The sequence below is a fragment of the Cetorhinus maximus genome, chromosome 24 (genome assembly GCF_964194155.1).
Source record: "Cetorhinus maximus chromosome 24, sCetMax3.hap1.1, whole genome shotgun sequence".
NCBI classification, from domain to species: Eukaryota; Metazoa; Chordata; class Chondrichthyes; order Lamniformes; family Cetorhinidae; genus Cetorhinus; species Cetorhinus maximus.
In genome coordinates, this window is record NC_135902.1 from 20,993,693 (window position 1) to 21,010,257 (window position 16,565).

The following is a 16,565-nucleotide window of genomic DNA, read 5'->3' on the forward strand; positions in this document are numbered from 1 at the left end:
CATGGGTGCTCCTCCTTCACTGTCCTTCATCATGACCTGGACGGTGTTAGGTACCCCATGGTATGGGGCTCGACTGGTTATAGCCATCGCTTCAAGACTGCACTTGATCTTAGCCAAAAGGCCGCAACCAAGTCTTCACATCCACTTTTGATGCCTTTGTCATCAATAAAGCCATTATTTTCTCCCACCGTCATCATTTCCCCTGGATGGCTGTCATCACTGCTCCCTTAAGTCCAAGGGATGCAGACCTGAATGTATAAACCGGACAACTGGCTTAGCCATCCACCACCTGATCCAATATCCTGTTAAAATGGAACCCCTCCTTCTCATGTCCATCTTTCAACCACACGTTCACCTTCCTGCTCTGCCTATCCTGATGCCAATTAGCATGCAGCTTGAATATTAACTCTGAGATTACCTCCTGTTTGCTTATTAATTCAGCTACTAGTTCCTGATAGCAGGACCTCTTCCCTTTTTTTCTTTCCTTTTTGTTCATTCATGGGATGTGGGCATCATTGGTGAGGCCACCATTTATTGCCCATCCTTAACTGCCTTTGAGAAAGTTATTAGACTCGATGTGGACTGTAACAATGGATGTTCCCTCTTCCATTAAAAGCTCCTCCCTGGTTTCTTCAAGTGTCATGGCAGTGGGATATAGTTGAGTAGGCTGGTGACATGCTGAGTGTTAGCAGTAAACATTCCCAGCGCATGCAGACAGAGCACTAGTTAGATGCAGAGTAAGAGGGATGTGCGTGGAGAGGCTGAGATGACTTTTCTCCTTCAGTATAGTGTTTTTCAGTCATGCTACCTTTTTGGTGTTGGGCACAGGCCTGTTGAGAAGGCTGCAATCCAGCCCAATGCTCTGAATGACTTTCCTACAGTGGCTCCTATCTGCTAAGGACCAAAATTCATGGAATGATACAGCATAGCAGGTGGTCATTTGGCCCATCATGCCTGCGTTGGCGGAAGAGTTAATCCCACACCCACACTCTTTCCCATAGCCATGCAATGTTTTTTCTTTCCAAGTATTTATCCAATTCACTTTTGAAAGCCATGATTGAGTTTGCTTCCACCCCATTCAGGCAGTACATTCCATAACAACTCACTGTGAAAATATGTTTCTTCTTTCACCTCTGTTTCTTAATTTTCTTCATAATTTTAAATCTGTCACTTCTGGTTACTCACCCTTCTACCACTGGAAACAATTTTTCCTTATTTACTCTATTAACTTTGAAAACCTGTTTCAAACTTTTTCTCATCCTTTTCTTAGGAAGAACAGCCCCAGCTTCTCCAACCTATCCACCAAGATGAAGTTCCTCATCCCTGAAACCATTCTTGTGAATCTTTTCTGCATTGTCTCTAAAGCCTTCATACCCTTCCTAAATTGTGGAAGGCAATACACTAATTGAGGCTGAACCAGTGTTTACAAAGGTTCATCGTAACTTTCTCACTTTTGTACCTTTTATACTTTCGCCCCTATCCTGGGTACCACTTTTAACCACTTTCTCAGCCTTCCCTGCCACCTTAAATGATTTGTGCACATTTACCACCCAAATCCCTGTACTCCTGCATCTCCTTTAGATATCCTTTACTTTATGTTGGCACTCCCCATTCTTCCTACCAAAATGAATCATTTCACACTTCTTTTCATTAAATTCATCATCTGAGAAGGAAATAACAGTGAAATTTGGTGACTGGTACTAGTCCAAATGGGAATTCCATTTTAAGATACACAAGACCAGTACCTATAACCAAGTTTTACTGTTTTCTTCCTTATGGGAGATCTTTCCCCTTGTGGGGGAGTCTAGAACTAGGGGACATAGTTTAAAAATAAGGAGTCTCTCATTCATGAATGAGATAAGGAGAATTTTTTTCTCTCTCAGTCATTAGTTTATGGAACTCTCTTCCCCAAAGAGCAGCGAATGTCGGCTGGGCCATTGGATATATTCAAGACTGAGTTAGAGTGTTGATAGACATATTGTCTGCCACTTGTCCGCCCGCTCCACTAGCCTATGTTTTTATAAATAAGGAGAATAAAAGGCATTTTAGAAAAAATTAGAGTAAATTGAAGAGCCAGTTTAGTATTTTTTTTAATTATTGGCACTCCTATCGGTAAAATTCATCATAATCTACATGTAGTAAAAAAGTCAAATGCTGTTTCACAGGAGTGTAAGCAAACAAAATATGACAAACAATAAGTAGCTGAAATATTGATAATGTTCAATATTTAGTGATTGACCCTGAGGGAGACTATAGATAGTTCATCCGGCGAAGGTGAAGTTGACAGCCCCGATAGCCAATGGAAACAGTCGATAGGGCGCCATGTTGAGAAGGACAGGTCGGCCGGAGCGGGCGCCATATTGGGAAGGACAGGCCGGCCTGTGCTGGCGCCATGTTGAGAAAGACAAACCTGCCGGTGCGGGCGCCATTTTGAGAAGGACAGGCCTGCCGGAGCGGGCGCCATGTTGAGAAAGACAGGCCTGCCGGAGCGGGCGCCATGTTGAGAAGGACAAGCCTGTCGGAGCGGGCGCCATGTTGAGAAGGACAGGCCTGCCGGAGCGGGCACCATGTACCGTGCCGGGGTCCAGTTGCTGTGGATTCCAGTCGCTCTCCTGCGTTCCCGGGCCCAGCTCCTACAACGCCAATATCGCAGTGCCTACAGCCTGGAGGTGCTTTATCCGAACAGCAGAGCGGATTATAGTGGGAGCGGAGGCCGCCAACAGGGACAGGTGGGAGTGGACACCCCCCTCCCCCCTCCAGCTGAAACCCTCCCCCATCGGCTCCTGGTGCTGATTTTAAAATTCTCATCCTTGTTTTCAAAACACTTCATGGCCTTTCCCCTCTCTCTGTTCCTCTAATCTCCTCCAGCCTCACAACCCTCTGAGATATCCGTGCTCCACTAATTTTGGTGCTTTGTGCACCCCCCATTTGAAATTGCTTTACCATTGGTGGCTGTGCCTTCAGTTGCTGAGGCCCCAATCTCTGAATTTCCACCTTTCTGCCTCTCTATGTTGCTTTCTTCCTTTAAGGCACTTCTTAAAATCAGCCTCTTTTAATCATCTGACCCAATATCTCCTTTTGCTTTATGCTGCTCTGTAAAGCATCTTGTGACGTTCCATCATACGACAGAACAGGAGGTTGGATGGTCAATGCAGCAGTGAACAAACACTTTTCTGTCAAGTTTAGCTTATTAAAATGAGACTGAAAACAATGCCCTGTGTCATAACGTAACTGCTGATGCTGCAAGTCAAGTTACTCTGTGTCACATAACTCTATGTAATGCATTTTGTTTTACCTTCACAGGATGGAGCGTTACACAATTCCTGCAGCACAGATATACCCACAGGTATGTGAATTTGTCATGTGTGTGAATTTGTAAGTTTTATTTGTGAATAGTTGGAACTTTCAACCCTGAAGGAATGATGTGTGAGGGGATTCTTATAGAATTTTATAAGATTATGAAACAGGATGGAAAAGGCAATCCAGAACATTCCATCAAATTATAGGAGATGGGGAAAGGGACACCAGTTCAAACTAGTAAAAGATAAATTTTGGACTGAAATACAAAATGATCAGCTCCTGGAGTGAATGCACAGCTAGAATGGGGAAGATGACACCCCCAGAATCTTTGCAGAATCGGTTAGATGTTGCAATGTGGACTCTGCGCAGCTGAAAACAGCTGAACTGGATGACCGCTTCATTCAGTGTTATCCTCTTCACTTGCTGTGGAGGCTCACACAGGCAGGGCATCGCAACCCGGCAACACAGTCATACAATTCACCTCTAGTGTTTCATTTCAGCCTATGCTTGTTTTGGGTATTTTTCCCCCTCATCTTTCCCAACCACCGTGAGTTCCATGGGCACTTGCTGCTCTCCGGTATCCCTGTACCAACTTAGCTCAGTGGGTGGCACTCTCGCCTTTGAGTCAGAAGGTTGTGGATTCAGACCCTGCCCCAGAGACTTGAGCACAAAAATCAAGGCTGATACTCTAGTGCTGTACTGAGGGAGTGCTGCATTGCTACAGGTGCTGTGTTTTGGATGAAATGTTAACTGAGGCGCCATCTGCCCTCGAGTGAATGTATAAAAGATCCCGTGGCACTATTTGACGAAGAGCAGGGAAATTGTCCTTTGTATTCGTGACCAAGATTAATAAAATATATTATTTAGCCCATATCACATTGCTATTTATGGGATTTGGCTGTGTAGAAATTGGTTGCTGCATTTCAACCCTTAAAGAGTACTTCATTGATTGTGAAGTGCTTTGGGATGCCCTGAGATTGTGAAAGCAGCTATCTAAATGCAAGTCTTTAATTCTTGCTTCATACAAGTTGCTGTTTTTCACATGTGAGGTCTTGTTAGTCAGTACTGTAGGTTTGGTTGGGTGTTTGGCGGTGTGCGTGGCATTGCAGCCAAACTCAGGCTGTTCATCTGCCAGTCCCATGCTCAGGCGCTGGGAATGTGAGGGATGGGACAATAGGTAGTGATGAGTAGTGGAAACTCTGGCTGACTTTTGTTCTGTTAGTCTTCTGAACCAAGGGATTCTGAGGCTACTTGCAGCGACCTTCACATTCGCTTTAAGTGTTGAGTGTACTCTTATATAGTATATATTCTGTCATCAGATGGGCCTGCCAATTACTGGATGTTCATATTGACACTGACATTGGTGATGTTGAGTGGGGGTTACCTTGTGTGCCAGGGGAACAAGTTTTTAATTTTTTTTTATGGGATGTGGGTATCATTGGCTGGGCCAGCACTGAGATTGCCCATCCCTAATTGTCCTTGAGAAGCTGGTGGTGAGCCGCCACTTTGAACTGCTGCAGTCCATGTGGTATAGGTGCACCCACAGTTAGGGAGGGAGTTCCAGGATTTTGACCCAGTGACAGTGCAGGAACGGCGATATATTTCCAAGCCAGGATGTTATGTGGCTTGGAAGGAAACTTGCAGGCAGTGGTGTTTCCATGTGTCTGCTACCCTGGTCCTTCTGGGGGTAGAGGTCACGGATTTGGAAGGCACTGACGAAGGAGCCATTGTGTGTTAGTGGTGGAGGGAGTGAATGTTGAAAGTGGTGAATGGGGTGTCAGTCAAGCAGGCTGCTTTGTCCTGGAAAATGTTGAGCTTCTTGAGCATTATTGGAGCTACTCTCATCAAGGCAAGTGGAGAGTAATCCTTCACACTCCTGACTTATGCCTTGTAGATGATGGGCAGGCTTTGGGGAGTCAAGAGGTGAGTTACTTGTTGCAGAATTCTCAGCATCTGACCTGCACTCGTAGCTACAGTATTTCTATGGCTAGTCCAGTTCAGTTTCTGGCCAATGGTAACTCCCAGGATGCTGATAGTGGTAATGGTAAGTCAGCAATGATAATGACTTTGAATGTCAAAGGGAAATGGTTAGATTCTCCCTTGTTAGAGATGGTTGTTGCCTGGCGCTTGTGTGGCGCGAATGTTACTTGCCACCTATCAGCCCAAGCCTGAATGTTGTCCAGGTCTTGCTGCATCTGGACTGCTTCATTGATCGGATGTCCCCTCTCCCCAACCTCGAATCTGCTGACTGTGGTTGTACTTTTCACTATTATGCTTCTGTGGAGACTATTTGTAAAAACAAAAATGATGCTATCGCTAATCATCAGGGAGGCCATTTGGTCCATTGTGCCTGAGCTGGCCCTTCTAAAGAGCTATCTATCCCTTCAGTCTTATTTTGTTGCCCTTTCTCCAGTTTCTTTCAAATTTTCTGATTTCAAATATTTCTCCACTTCTCTATTAGATGCAATTCTGCGCATTCCCCTTCCACCACTGTTCCTGGTCCTAACAACTCTGTGTTAAAGAAATTCTCCAAACCTCTTGCCTTGCACTTTTCCCGATATTGTTTTATTTAAGTTATAAAAGAAAGACCTGCATTTATATAGCATATTTCATGGTCACTGGACGTTGCAAAACGCTTTGCAGCCAATGAAGTATAATTGTAATGTAGGAAATGTGGCAAGTAATTTGCACACAGCAAACTCCCACAAACTATAATGTGATAGTGACCTGATAATCTGATTTTGTGATGTTGATTGAGAGGTAAATATTGGTCGATATGCTGGGGAGTTCCCTGCTCTTCTGCGAAATAGTACTGTGGAATCTTTTCCATCCATCATCGGTTTAATGTCTCATCCGAAAGACAGCATTTCCAACAGTGCTTAGGCCCTGGAGTGGGATTTGAACCCAAGCCTTTGTGATTCAGAGACTGGTGTGCTACCAACTGAGTCATGGGTGACATGGCTGGGATTTTATCCCAAAATCTGGCAAGTGACATTAACTCTCTGAATATCACCCACTTCAGGATCTGTTCCCAATCCTCTCCTGACGAAGTTACTATACACTAGGATTCCCAGGAGGTGGGGGGGAAGAGTGGACTGTTCCCAGGGCGAGGGACGCAGGGGGCTGGGGGTTCCCGGGATGAGAGGGGGTGCTGGTTCCCAGGGCAAGGGTCGGTGGGGGGGGGGGGGGGCGCTAGTTCCCTGGGAGTGGGGATCGGTTCCCGGGGCAAGGGGCAGGGTTTCCCAGGGGGAAGAAAGGGACAGGAGGTTCCCAGGGTGAGTGAGAGGGATGGGTGTTCCTGGGTAAGGGATGGGAGGTGGCTTCCTTGGCGAGGGACTGAGATGGAGGGATGATTGTCCTGGGAGGGAGGAGTGATTGTCCCAGGTAGGGAGTGGAGGAGGTGGGAATAAGAGGCCCTGAGGTGGGGGGCGCAGGGGGACTTGGGACAGGGAGGTCTTGGGGACAGATGGGTGTTCCCAGGGGGTTCCACTATATCACCTAAAGCCCTTGTCCTATTGTGTGGATCCAAACGCTGAGCACAGGCAGACTATTCACCATTAAGGGGCATCACGATCAACCCCAGGCCTAGTCTCCCGATTTAGGCACACATCCACTCTCACCCACTCACCCTCTACACAGCCCCATTGATGTCCCTTATTCATATCCCCAGTACAGCACCCTTACCACCCCACTGCCTACCATTGTACCTGTGACATTTTTCACCTCCTGCACCCATGCTGGTCTGACAATGCTCAACACATTTCACCTTGATGCTTGAAGCCGCTGACATGGGTATGGGTGTCAGTCCCCAGTTTATATTTAAGATGTTACAGTGAGCAGTGACTGTTGGTTTGCAGCATGGACCCTGACTGCTGGTATTTTGTTCTGTTCTCAGACCGTCTCACAGTGACATACTGTCGGAGCAGTGGGCCCGGGGGACAAAACGTTAACAAGGGTGAGGAAACTGGTTGCTGAATATTTTAAAATTTTCCTGCTCTCGCTGGGTACAACTCACCCTTACCTCACCTCAATGCCTCAATACTGTGTTAATCTAGCTCAAGGGGATCCACCACCTATTTAACGTAAGTGGCAACATGTTGAGTTCAACCCTGTTCTGATCTGACAACCTGACTGGTTCCTCCCCAGGAGTTGGGGGTTTCACTGGATTGTGATCAGGAGCTGGAACCCTGGCTGATTTTCACCTCTCTCTACACCCAGGGCATTGAGTCCTTTTGTGAGTCAGCTCACCAGCAGATGAAACCTGCTGTATTGTTTCAGCAGCGAGACTGAACCAGGCTCGAATGAGGTGCCCTCTCCTACCTGACATATAACCTGCCAGCACTCGCCTGAAGAATAGCCCCTGGGAAGGGCATGGCAGTGCAAAGTGGGTGTTGGCTCCTGAATGGGCTTCTGGGTTTAATGGGCATATTAGTGGGTTATCTCGGATGGAGTGGGTATAGGTGAATGTTTAATACTCCCCTGGTTTTGTCTTGTGTTTTGTTGGAACAGTGAACACTAAAGCGGAGGTGAGGTTCCACGTGGCGACTGCAGACTGGCTTCCTGAGGATGTGCGGAGTGCAATCACTGCCAAGGTAAGCTATTCTGCTCTGGGTCGGCAGATGGTTAGAGTGGTCAGAAAATAACTTTCTTGTTCATTAGCCGCTGTCCCACCCACCCTTTCCTTCATCCCCCTCCTCAAGTTATTGACTGTGAGGGTGCATTTCTCCCTGCACACATCCCTCCAGTCTGAAAGACAACTGTTCACCACTACTCTCCACTTTCTACCCTTAGCCAATTTTGTATTAACGCTGCCACTGTCTCTTTAATTCAATGGGCTTTAATTTTGCTAACAAGTTTATTATGTGATACTTTATCAAATGCCTTTTGATGGTTCACAAATACATCAGCCACACTATTTTCATCAATCCTCTCCACCACTTCATCAAAGAACTCAATCAAGTTATTCAAACATTATTTGCCTTTAACAAATCCATGCTAGCTCTCATTTATTAGCCCATAATTTTCCACTTAGTATTGTCCTGGATTATTGTGTCTCACAAGTCTTCCCACCACCAATGTTAAGCTGATTGACCTCTGGTTGGCAGATTTATTCCTCTCCCGTTTTTTGAACAGCTGTGTGACATTTGCAGTCCTCTGTCACCACCTCCATATCTGAGAATTGGAAGATTGGGGTCAGGGTCTGCACAATTTCCACTTGTATTTTTCCCATCTGGACTGAATAACTTTTCTATTTTTAGGTACCTCCTCTATCTATTTTTATCATATCCAATATCACTACTGCCTCTTCCTTAAAAGCATCCTCTTCTCTAGTGAAGCTAATGCAAACTCTCATTTATGAATTCAGCCATGCCCACTGCCTTCACAAGAAGAATCATTTTTGGTTCTAATTGGTCCACCCTTCTTTTGAATACTCGTTTATTATTTGTGTTTATAAAATACTTTTGAGTTCCCTTTTATTCTAGCTAGTGATCTAGTCTTATTTTCTTTTTCAGTTCTCTTCTGCACTCCTTTCTGATCAGCTTGGTTTCTCATGCATTATGAACTTGACATTTATCAGAAGCTTTATTTTTGTGTTGCCTTTTAATCTCTAGGAAGCTCTAGCTTCACTAGGAGGAGGAGGAGAATCTTTTAATGCAGCTTTTTGTTATGATCTGGGATGCACTGTTTGAGAGGGCAGTGGAAGCAGATTCAGTGATAACTTTCAAAAGGAAATTGGATAAATACTTAAAGGAAAATATGCAGGGCTATGGAGAAAGAGTGGGGAAGAGTGAGACTTATTGGATGACTCTTTCAAAGAGCTGGCACAGGCATCACAGGTCTCATTCTATGACTGTACCCCATCAGGGGAGAAATTTGCTCCCTAAAGTGGTATCATTGAGGATTTGCTTTCAGTGCCTCATCATTTATTTTCCTCCTCTCCCATCAGCATCAGAACAGAATCAATCGGGCCGGGCAGCTGATTGTCACTTCGGAGGCCAGCAGATACCAGATGAGAAACCTCGCTAATTGTCTGCAGAAGATTCGGGACATTGTGGCAGCAGCGAGTCAGAAACCCAAGCAATCATCCAAAGAGGAGGCTGAGAATCGGAGAATGAGGTGATGTTTTAAAAAAAGGAGGAACAAATAGTTGCTTGCGGCCCTCTTGAGGATGACGCTTCTGGTGGTGATGTTCCGAGTGTTATCTATGACTTAGTTGGTATCACTCATCTCTGAGGCAAAAGATCTGGGTTCAAGTTCCAAATTAGGAGTAGGGCACAAAATCCAAGCTGGCACTCCAGTGCTGAGGGAGTGTCACACCGTCAGAGGACACATTAAAAAGAGGTCTTTTCTGCCCTTTCAGGTGAATGCAAAAGATCCCATGGCTCTATTTTGAAGAAGAGCTGTGCAGTTCTCCCCCGTGTTCAGGTCTCAAACAAAATTACTAGGACAGATTATTTGGCCATTATCATATTACCGTTTGTGGGAGTTTGGTATGCGCAAATTGGTTGCTGTGTGTCCTGCATTACAACAGCTTCCTACATTCCAAAAAACATTTCGTTGGTTGGAAAGTGCTTTGGAGCATCCTGAGGTTATGAAAGGTGCTATATAAATGCAAGTTATTTCCAAAAAAATACCATTTCAAAGACACTAACTCAGAGAGCGATCTCATTGGGATTTTTTTGGGTTTCCCCCCTCTCACCACTCTGTGCCCATTGGTAGCTGAGTGCCAGGTGCCTTGATGGTACAATTTGCACTAGCACTGCAGACCTTGAGCTGTGTTGCCTTTTGGCCACAGTGCCGATGGAGGGATTGAGGGAGGTGATGTATTAATCAGCTTCCTGCTGTCCAGTGCTGGACAGAATGTCAGGTGAAAAATGAGGTTGAGTGTTCTTCTATGACTCACTGTCCAGTTTAAACACATAAAATTAGTTCATGGAACCATCCCCACCAAGAGCTGAGTGCTCTCAATGGTGAGTGAGTAGGGTTGTGGGACGTAACTTGGCTGGATGAAGGAGGTTGGGGGTGGGGTGGGGTGGGTGCAGGTCTCAAGGGAAAATACTGAGCTTTTACTGATGAGTTGTAGTGATTCCAGGGTGGAGAGCATGCAACGGGAACGGCTACGGCAGAAGAGGATCCAATCTGTCATCAAACGAGACCGACGAGTGGGATTTGACTGAAAAGATGGTCATGGAACAACAACTGTGAACCCTGGGGGGTCGGCTCACTCTCCATCTCTGTCGTCTTGTACAAAACAAATTAATAAAATTATTGCAAAATTCCAGTAAGCCATCTTGTTCTGCTTTTTGTACAATATCAGTGAAATTCTGGTGAAGCACTGACCTCTTTAAACTCTCAATCACATAGTTCCCTCTTTAAGTATTAATGTGTGCCTTAACCCTGAGTGGAAAAATTCAGTGTTTGAGAAAGTGCTTGGCACTGCTGAAGACAATACCGAGTCACTTGGCATGGGAGGGGGAGGACCCAGTCGTCGTGGTCCATGTCGCTACTAATGACGTGGCAGGACAAAGAAGGAGACTCTGCATAGTCAGTATGAGGACCTAGGCACCACCTAGCAGAACCTCAAAGGTCATAGTCTCTGGATTATTACCTGAGCCACATGCAAATTGGCATAGGACAAATCAGATTCGAGAGATGAATGTGTGGCTCAAAGGCTGGTGTGGGAGAAATGGTTTCTGGTTCGTGGGGCACTAACACTAATACTGGGGAAAGTGGGATCTGGACCGTTGGGACGGTCTACACCTGAACCAGGCTGGGACCGCTGTTCTTGCGAGCCGTATGACTAGGGAAGTAGAGAGGGTTTTAAACTAAATAATGAGGGCAAGGGATCAAATTTGGGAAGATGTGGTAAATCAGGGTCCAGTACAATTGCACAGTCCTGTAACTTAATTGAAACTGTTAGGTGAGGACAGGGTCAAGCTGAATATCCTGCCCTGTAGACTTATACTAGACGATTGCTACAGGTGCCCGTGGGCCTGTTAACCACGAGTTGATGCTTCTGGGAGTCATACCATGAATATTCCAGAATCCCCTGTGTCCTAGTCCTGGGGAAGGGGGAACACGATGTTCCAGTCCTGCGGGGGGGGGAAGCCCCTGTGTTCCAGTCCTGGGGTAATCTCCTGTACCCTAGTCCTGGGGGGAAGCCCCTGTGTTCCAGTCCTAGGGGGAACGCAGTGTTCCGGTCCTGGGGTAATCTCCTGTTCCCTAGTCCTGGGGGGAAGCCCCTGTGTTCCAGTCCTAGGGGGAACGCAGTGTTCCGGTCCTGGGGTAATCTCCTGTTCCCTAGTCCTGGGGGGGAAGCCTGTGTGTCTCAGTCCTGGGGCCGCGGGGGGAACAGCGGGCTTTCTAATTTAACATGCTGAATATCAATCGATCAGTTTGAATATCGGAAACAGAAAAGAAGAAAATTCGGCTCTTTTCACCGAATTAAAGCCTTAAATTTCCGTGTTTGTTGCGCGGCTGGTGCCATTCTGCCGAAGGGGAGGGGAGAGAGTGGAACCTCGACCCGGAGTTGAAGTGCGTCGGGTTCGGGCTGTGACATTCCGAGTTTAAAATGCAATTAGTCAATTTTAAATAAAATTTAAAAAATACCTTTAAAATTCCCAACTGGGGAAATCCGGAGAGCGGCCACCGCATTAATACATTTAAAAGGACAATTATTTACCAGGTTAAGAAACAATTACATATTTTTGTAAAATGCGACCACGAAGGGACTCGAACCCTCAATCTTCCGATCCGAAGTCGGACGCCTTATCCATTAGGCCACGCGGTCGGTGCATTCACTGCATTGGGACAGGACATCCGCACTGGTGAACATAGATTGCTTAATGTCAGCAATATAACTTCAATCGCTCTTGGTTAGCAGCTCACCCAGATCCTTCTCTGATTCAATCCGCCTGCTCCAAAAATTAACAAGTCAAAACAACTTTGAACAACTTCATTGTAGTATCCTGGCGGACTTCCTCCTTTGCACGTCGGGGTGTTTGGGCACAGTTGTGAAAACTACTACAGCAAGTCATTTTTTTCTTTTGGATACACGTCTATGAAGCATTTTTGGGATGTTTAATTATGTTAAAGGTGCAATATAAAAGTAATTTGCTGTTTGAAGCCTGTGTCTCGATTTGGTAAGAGCATTTATTCATTCTGCTGTTTGCAGAGAGGAGAATAAGATAGGCTCATGCCACACCCCACTTCACCTGTCACTGATCTAAACTTCTCATCCTTTGTTCAAACACTTTGTGCACTCGCCCCTCCCTATTTCTCTAACCTCTACTGGGATCAGTGTTCTTCCAACACTAACCTCTTGTCCATCCTCCAGTTCCTTAGTCCCACCATAGGTGGCTGCCTAGCCCTAAACCCTGAAATTCTATCCCAAAGTCCCTCCATTTTCTCCTTAAATGTACCTCTTTGACCTGTGCTGATGTCTTCCCTCTCACTCGATGTCGATTTTTGTCTGATTACAACCCTGTGAAGCACCAGAACTTGCAACACGACCCAACTGGTCTATGCTGCTGTCTGTGCCGGTGGTCATGCTCAATTTTAGCCTCCTCCCACCCTACTTCATCTCACCCTATCAGCATATCCTCCTATTCCTTTCTCCCTCATGTGCTTATCTCGCTTTCCCTCAAAATACATGTATGTTATTCACCTCAGCTACTGTGTGTGGTAGCAAGTTCCACATTCTTATCAGTCTCTGAGTAAAGAGGTTTCTTATGAATTTTCTATTTCTCAGGAATTTCCATATTCCCTGAAGCAATTTCTACCACCTTCGGCCAGAAGTGCCAAGTTGATGATCTATCGCAGCCTCCTCCTGCGGTCCAGGCATCACAGATGCCAGTCTTCTGCCAATCTGATTCACTCTACATGACATCAAAAGATATCCATGAAGGCACTGAGTATCCAGTATCCAGTATTGCAGTATCGCAAAGACTATGAGCCCTGACAATATTCCAGCAATAGTACTGTAGATTTGTGCTCCAGAACTAGCAGCGCCCCCTAGCCAAGCTGTTCCAGTACAGTTACAACACTGGCATCTACCCGGCAATGTGGAAATGTGCCCAGATATATCTTGTCCACAAAAAGCAGGACAAATCCAACCCAGCCAATCAGTCTACTCTCGGTCATCAGCAAAATGATGGAAGGTGTCATCAGGACATTTACTCAGCTGTAACCTGCTCACTGACACTCGGTTTGAGTTCTGCCAGGGCCACTCAACTCCTGACCTCATTACTTGGTCCAAACATGGACAAAAGAGCTGAACTCAAGGATTGAGGTGAGAGTGACTGCCCTTGAAATCAAGGCAGCATTTGACTGAGTGTGGCATCAAGGAGCCCTAGCAAAGCTGCAGTCAATAGGAATCACGGGAAAACTCTTCAATGGTTGGAGTCGTACCTAGAAGAAAGGAAGATGGTTGTGGTTGTTGGAAGCTCAGTGCCAGGATACCGCTGCAGGAGCTCCTCAGGGTAGTGTCCTAGCCCAACCAGCTTAAACTGCTTCATCAATGACATTCCCTCCATCATAAGGTCAGTAGTGGCAATGTTCGTTGATGATTGCACAATGTTCAGCACCATTCGTGACTCCTCAGATACTTGAGCAGTCCATGTCCAAATGCAGCAAGACCTGGACAACATTCAGGCTTAGGCTGATAAGTGGCAAGTAACATTCGCGTCACACATGTACCAAGCAATGACCATCTCCAACTAAAGAGAAAATCTAACTATCTCCCCTTAACATTCAATGGCATTACCAGTGCTCAATCCCCCATTATCAACATCCTAGGGATTACCATTAACCAGAAACTCAACTGGACTAGCATATAGATACTGTGGCAAAAAGAGCAGGTCAGAGACTGGGAATTCTGTGGTGAGTAACTCACCTCCTGACTCCCCAAAGCCTGTCCACCATCTACAAGGCACAAGTCAGGAATGTGATGGAGAACTATGTACTTGTCTGGATGAGTGGAGCTCCAGCAACACTCAAGACGCTCGACACCATCCAGGATAAAGTAGCCTGCTCAATTGGCGCTCCATCCACCACCGATGCACAGAGACAGGTGTATAGCATCTACAAGATGCACTGCAGAAACTCACCATGGTTCCTTCAACAGCAACCTCCAAACCTGCGCCCTCTACCATCTAGAAGGACAAGGGCAGCAGGTGCATGGGAACACCACCACCTGGAAGTTCCCCTCCAAGCCACCATACCATCCTGACTTGGAACTATATCGCCATTCCTTCACTGTCACTGGGCCAAAATCCTGGAACTCCCTTCCTGACATCACTATGGGTGTACAGTACCTACACCACATAGACTGCATCAGTTCAAGAAGGCGGCTCACCACCACCTTCTCAAGGGCAATTAGGTATGGGCAATAAATAGAACCATAGAAAAGTTATGGCACAGAAAAAGGCCATTCAGCTCATTGTGTCTATGCCAGCCATAAAAAGAGAGAAAAGAAGCTAGCCACTCATTTTTAATCTCACTTTCCAGCACCTGGTCCGTAGCCTTGCAGGTTACAGCACTTCAGGTGCATATCCAGGTACCTTTTAAATGAGTTGAGCGTTTCAGCGTCAACCACGAATTCAGGCAGTGAATTCCAGATACCCACCACCCTCTGGCTGAAAAGGTTTTTTCTCATGACCCCTCTAATCCTTCTACAATCACCTTAAATCTTTGGCCCCTGGTAACTGACCGCTCAGCTAGGGGAAACAGGCTTTCCCGTCTACCTTATCTAGGCCCCTCATAAATTTGTACACCTCAATTAGGTCACCCGTCAGCCTCCTCTGTCTTAAGGAAAACAACCCTAGCTTATCCAATTTTTCCTCATAGCTGCAATTTTCAAGCACTGGCAATGTTCTTGTAAATCTCCTTTGTACTCTCTCTAGGGCAAATATGTCTTTCCTGTGATGTGGTGACCAGAACTGTAAACAAAATTCCAGCTGTGGCCTAACCAGTGTTTTATACAATTCCAGCATTATATTCCTGCTTTTGTATTCTATACCTTGTTCAGTAAAGCATTCTATATCCTTCCTTTACCACCTTATCCACCTGTCCTGCCACCTTCAGGAGCCTGTGGACATGCCTCCAAGGTATCTGACTTCCTCAACCTCTTTCAATATCCTCCCATTTATTGAGTATTCCCTTGCTTTGTTTGCCCTCCCCAAATGCATTATCTCACACTTCTCTGGATTGAATTCCATTTGCCACTTTTATGCCCACTCAACCAAACCATTGATATAATTCTGGAGACAACAGCTATCCTTTTCACTATCAACTACATGGCCAATTTTTGTGTCATCTGCAAATTTCCCAATCATGCCAGCCACATTTAATTCCAAATCATTAATAATCATCAGCAAGGGCCCCAATACTGAGCCCTGTGAAATGTCACTGGAAACTGCTTTCCACTCGCAAAAACATCAATCAACCCTTACCCTTTGTATCCTGTCACTGGGCCAATTTTGGATCCAACTCGTCACCTTCCCCTGGATCACACGGGATCTCATTTTTCTGACCAGAAAGCCATGTGGAATCTTGTCAAATGCCTTACTAAAATCCATGTAGACAGCATCCATTGCACTACCCTGATCAATCCTCCTTGTTACTTCCACAAAAAATTAGATTATGTTAGTGAGACAAAATCTTCCCCTAACAAAACCATGCTGAACTTCCCTGATCAATCTGTGCCTTTCTAAGTAACAATTTATCCTGTCTCTCAGAATTGATTCCAATACTTTTCCCACCACCAAAACCAGACTGACTGGCCCATATATTTCTGGTCTATCCCTCACACCCTTTTTAAATATTGGTACAATGCTCGCAGACCTCCAATCCTCTGGTACCTCACCTGTATCTAGTGAGGATTGGAAAATGACCCTCAGAGCATCCACTATTTCCTCCCTGGCTTCCTTTAACAACCTGGGATACAATCCATCCGGCCCTGGTGACTTATCCGCCTTCAAGGATTCCAGTCCCTCCAGTGCTTCCTCTGTCATTATTCTTATTGTATCTAATATTTCGCACTCTTCCTCTTTAACTAGCCAGGTATGCCCACATCCTGTGAAAGAATAATTTTTTATATTCATGGACCCTAGTTCTGGTCTCACCTGCAAGTGGGAGCATCTACCCTACTAAACCCTTTCATAATTTTAAAGGCCTCTATCAGTTTACCCCCAAGTTTCCTCTTTTTCTGGAAAAAAAAACCCAACCTGCTCAATATTTCGTGATTGTTGTAAGCTCTCAGTTCT

At 45.7% G+C, this 16,565-nt stretch overlaps 2 protein-coding genes and 1 non-coding gene across 3 annotated transcripts in view; 2 read left to right on the forward strand and 1 right to left on the reverse strand.

Moving 5' to 3' along the window:
- The window catches only part of LOC144699692 (uncharacterized), a 112,795-nt gene that overhangs the window by 42,460 nt on the left and 53,770 nt on the right, over positions 1 to 16,565 (forward strand). The window lies entirely within an intron of this gene.
- On the forward strand, positions 2,498 to 10,582 carry mrpl58 (mitochondrial ribosomal protein L58). Its single transcript, XM_078570818.1, has 6 exons — positions 2,498 to 2,729; positions 3,304 to 3,346; positions 7,196 to 7,255; positions 7,810 to 7,892; positions 9,248 to 9,417; positions 10,394 to 10,582. The coding sequence occupies exons 1-6, from the start codon at positions 2,568 to 2,570 to the stop codon at positions 10,476 to 10,478; spliced, it is 603 nt and encodes a 200-aa protein (XP_078426944.1). The 5' UTR covers positions 2,498 to 2,567; the 3' UTR covers positions 10,479 to 10,582.
- On the reverse strand, positions 12,019 to 12,091 carry trnar-ucg (transfer RNA arginine (anticodon UCG)). The gene has a single exon. It is a non-coding gene; the product is annotated as a tRNA-Arg (tRNA).

What these genes read in the sequence shown, in the direction of transcription:
- mrpl58 (XM_078570818.1), top strand. Translation starts at nt 2,568, where the DNA reads ATGTACCGTGCCGGGGTCCAGTTGCTGTGGATTCCAGTCGCTCTCCTG. An exon ending in GGAGTGCAATCACTGCCAAG is followed by an intron (nt 7,893 to 9,247) that starts GTAAGCTATTCT and finishes CTCTCCCATCAG; the next exon opens with CATCAGAACAGAATCAATCG. An exon ending in GCTGAGAATCGGAGAATGAG is followed by an intron (nt 9,418 to 10,393) that starts GTGATGTTTTAA and finishes TAGTGATTCCAG; the next exon opens with GGTGGAGAGCATGCAACGGG.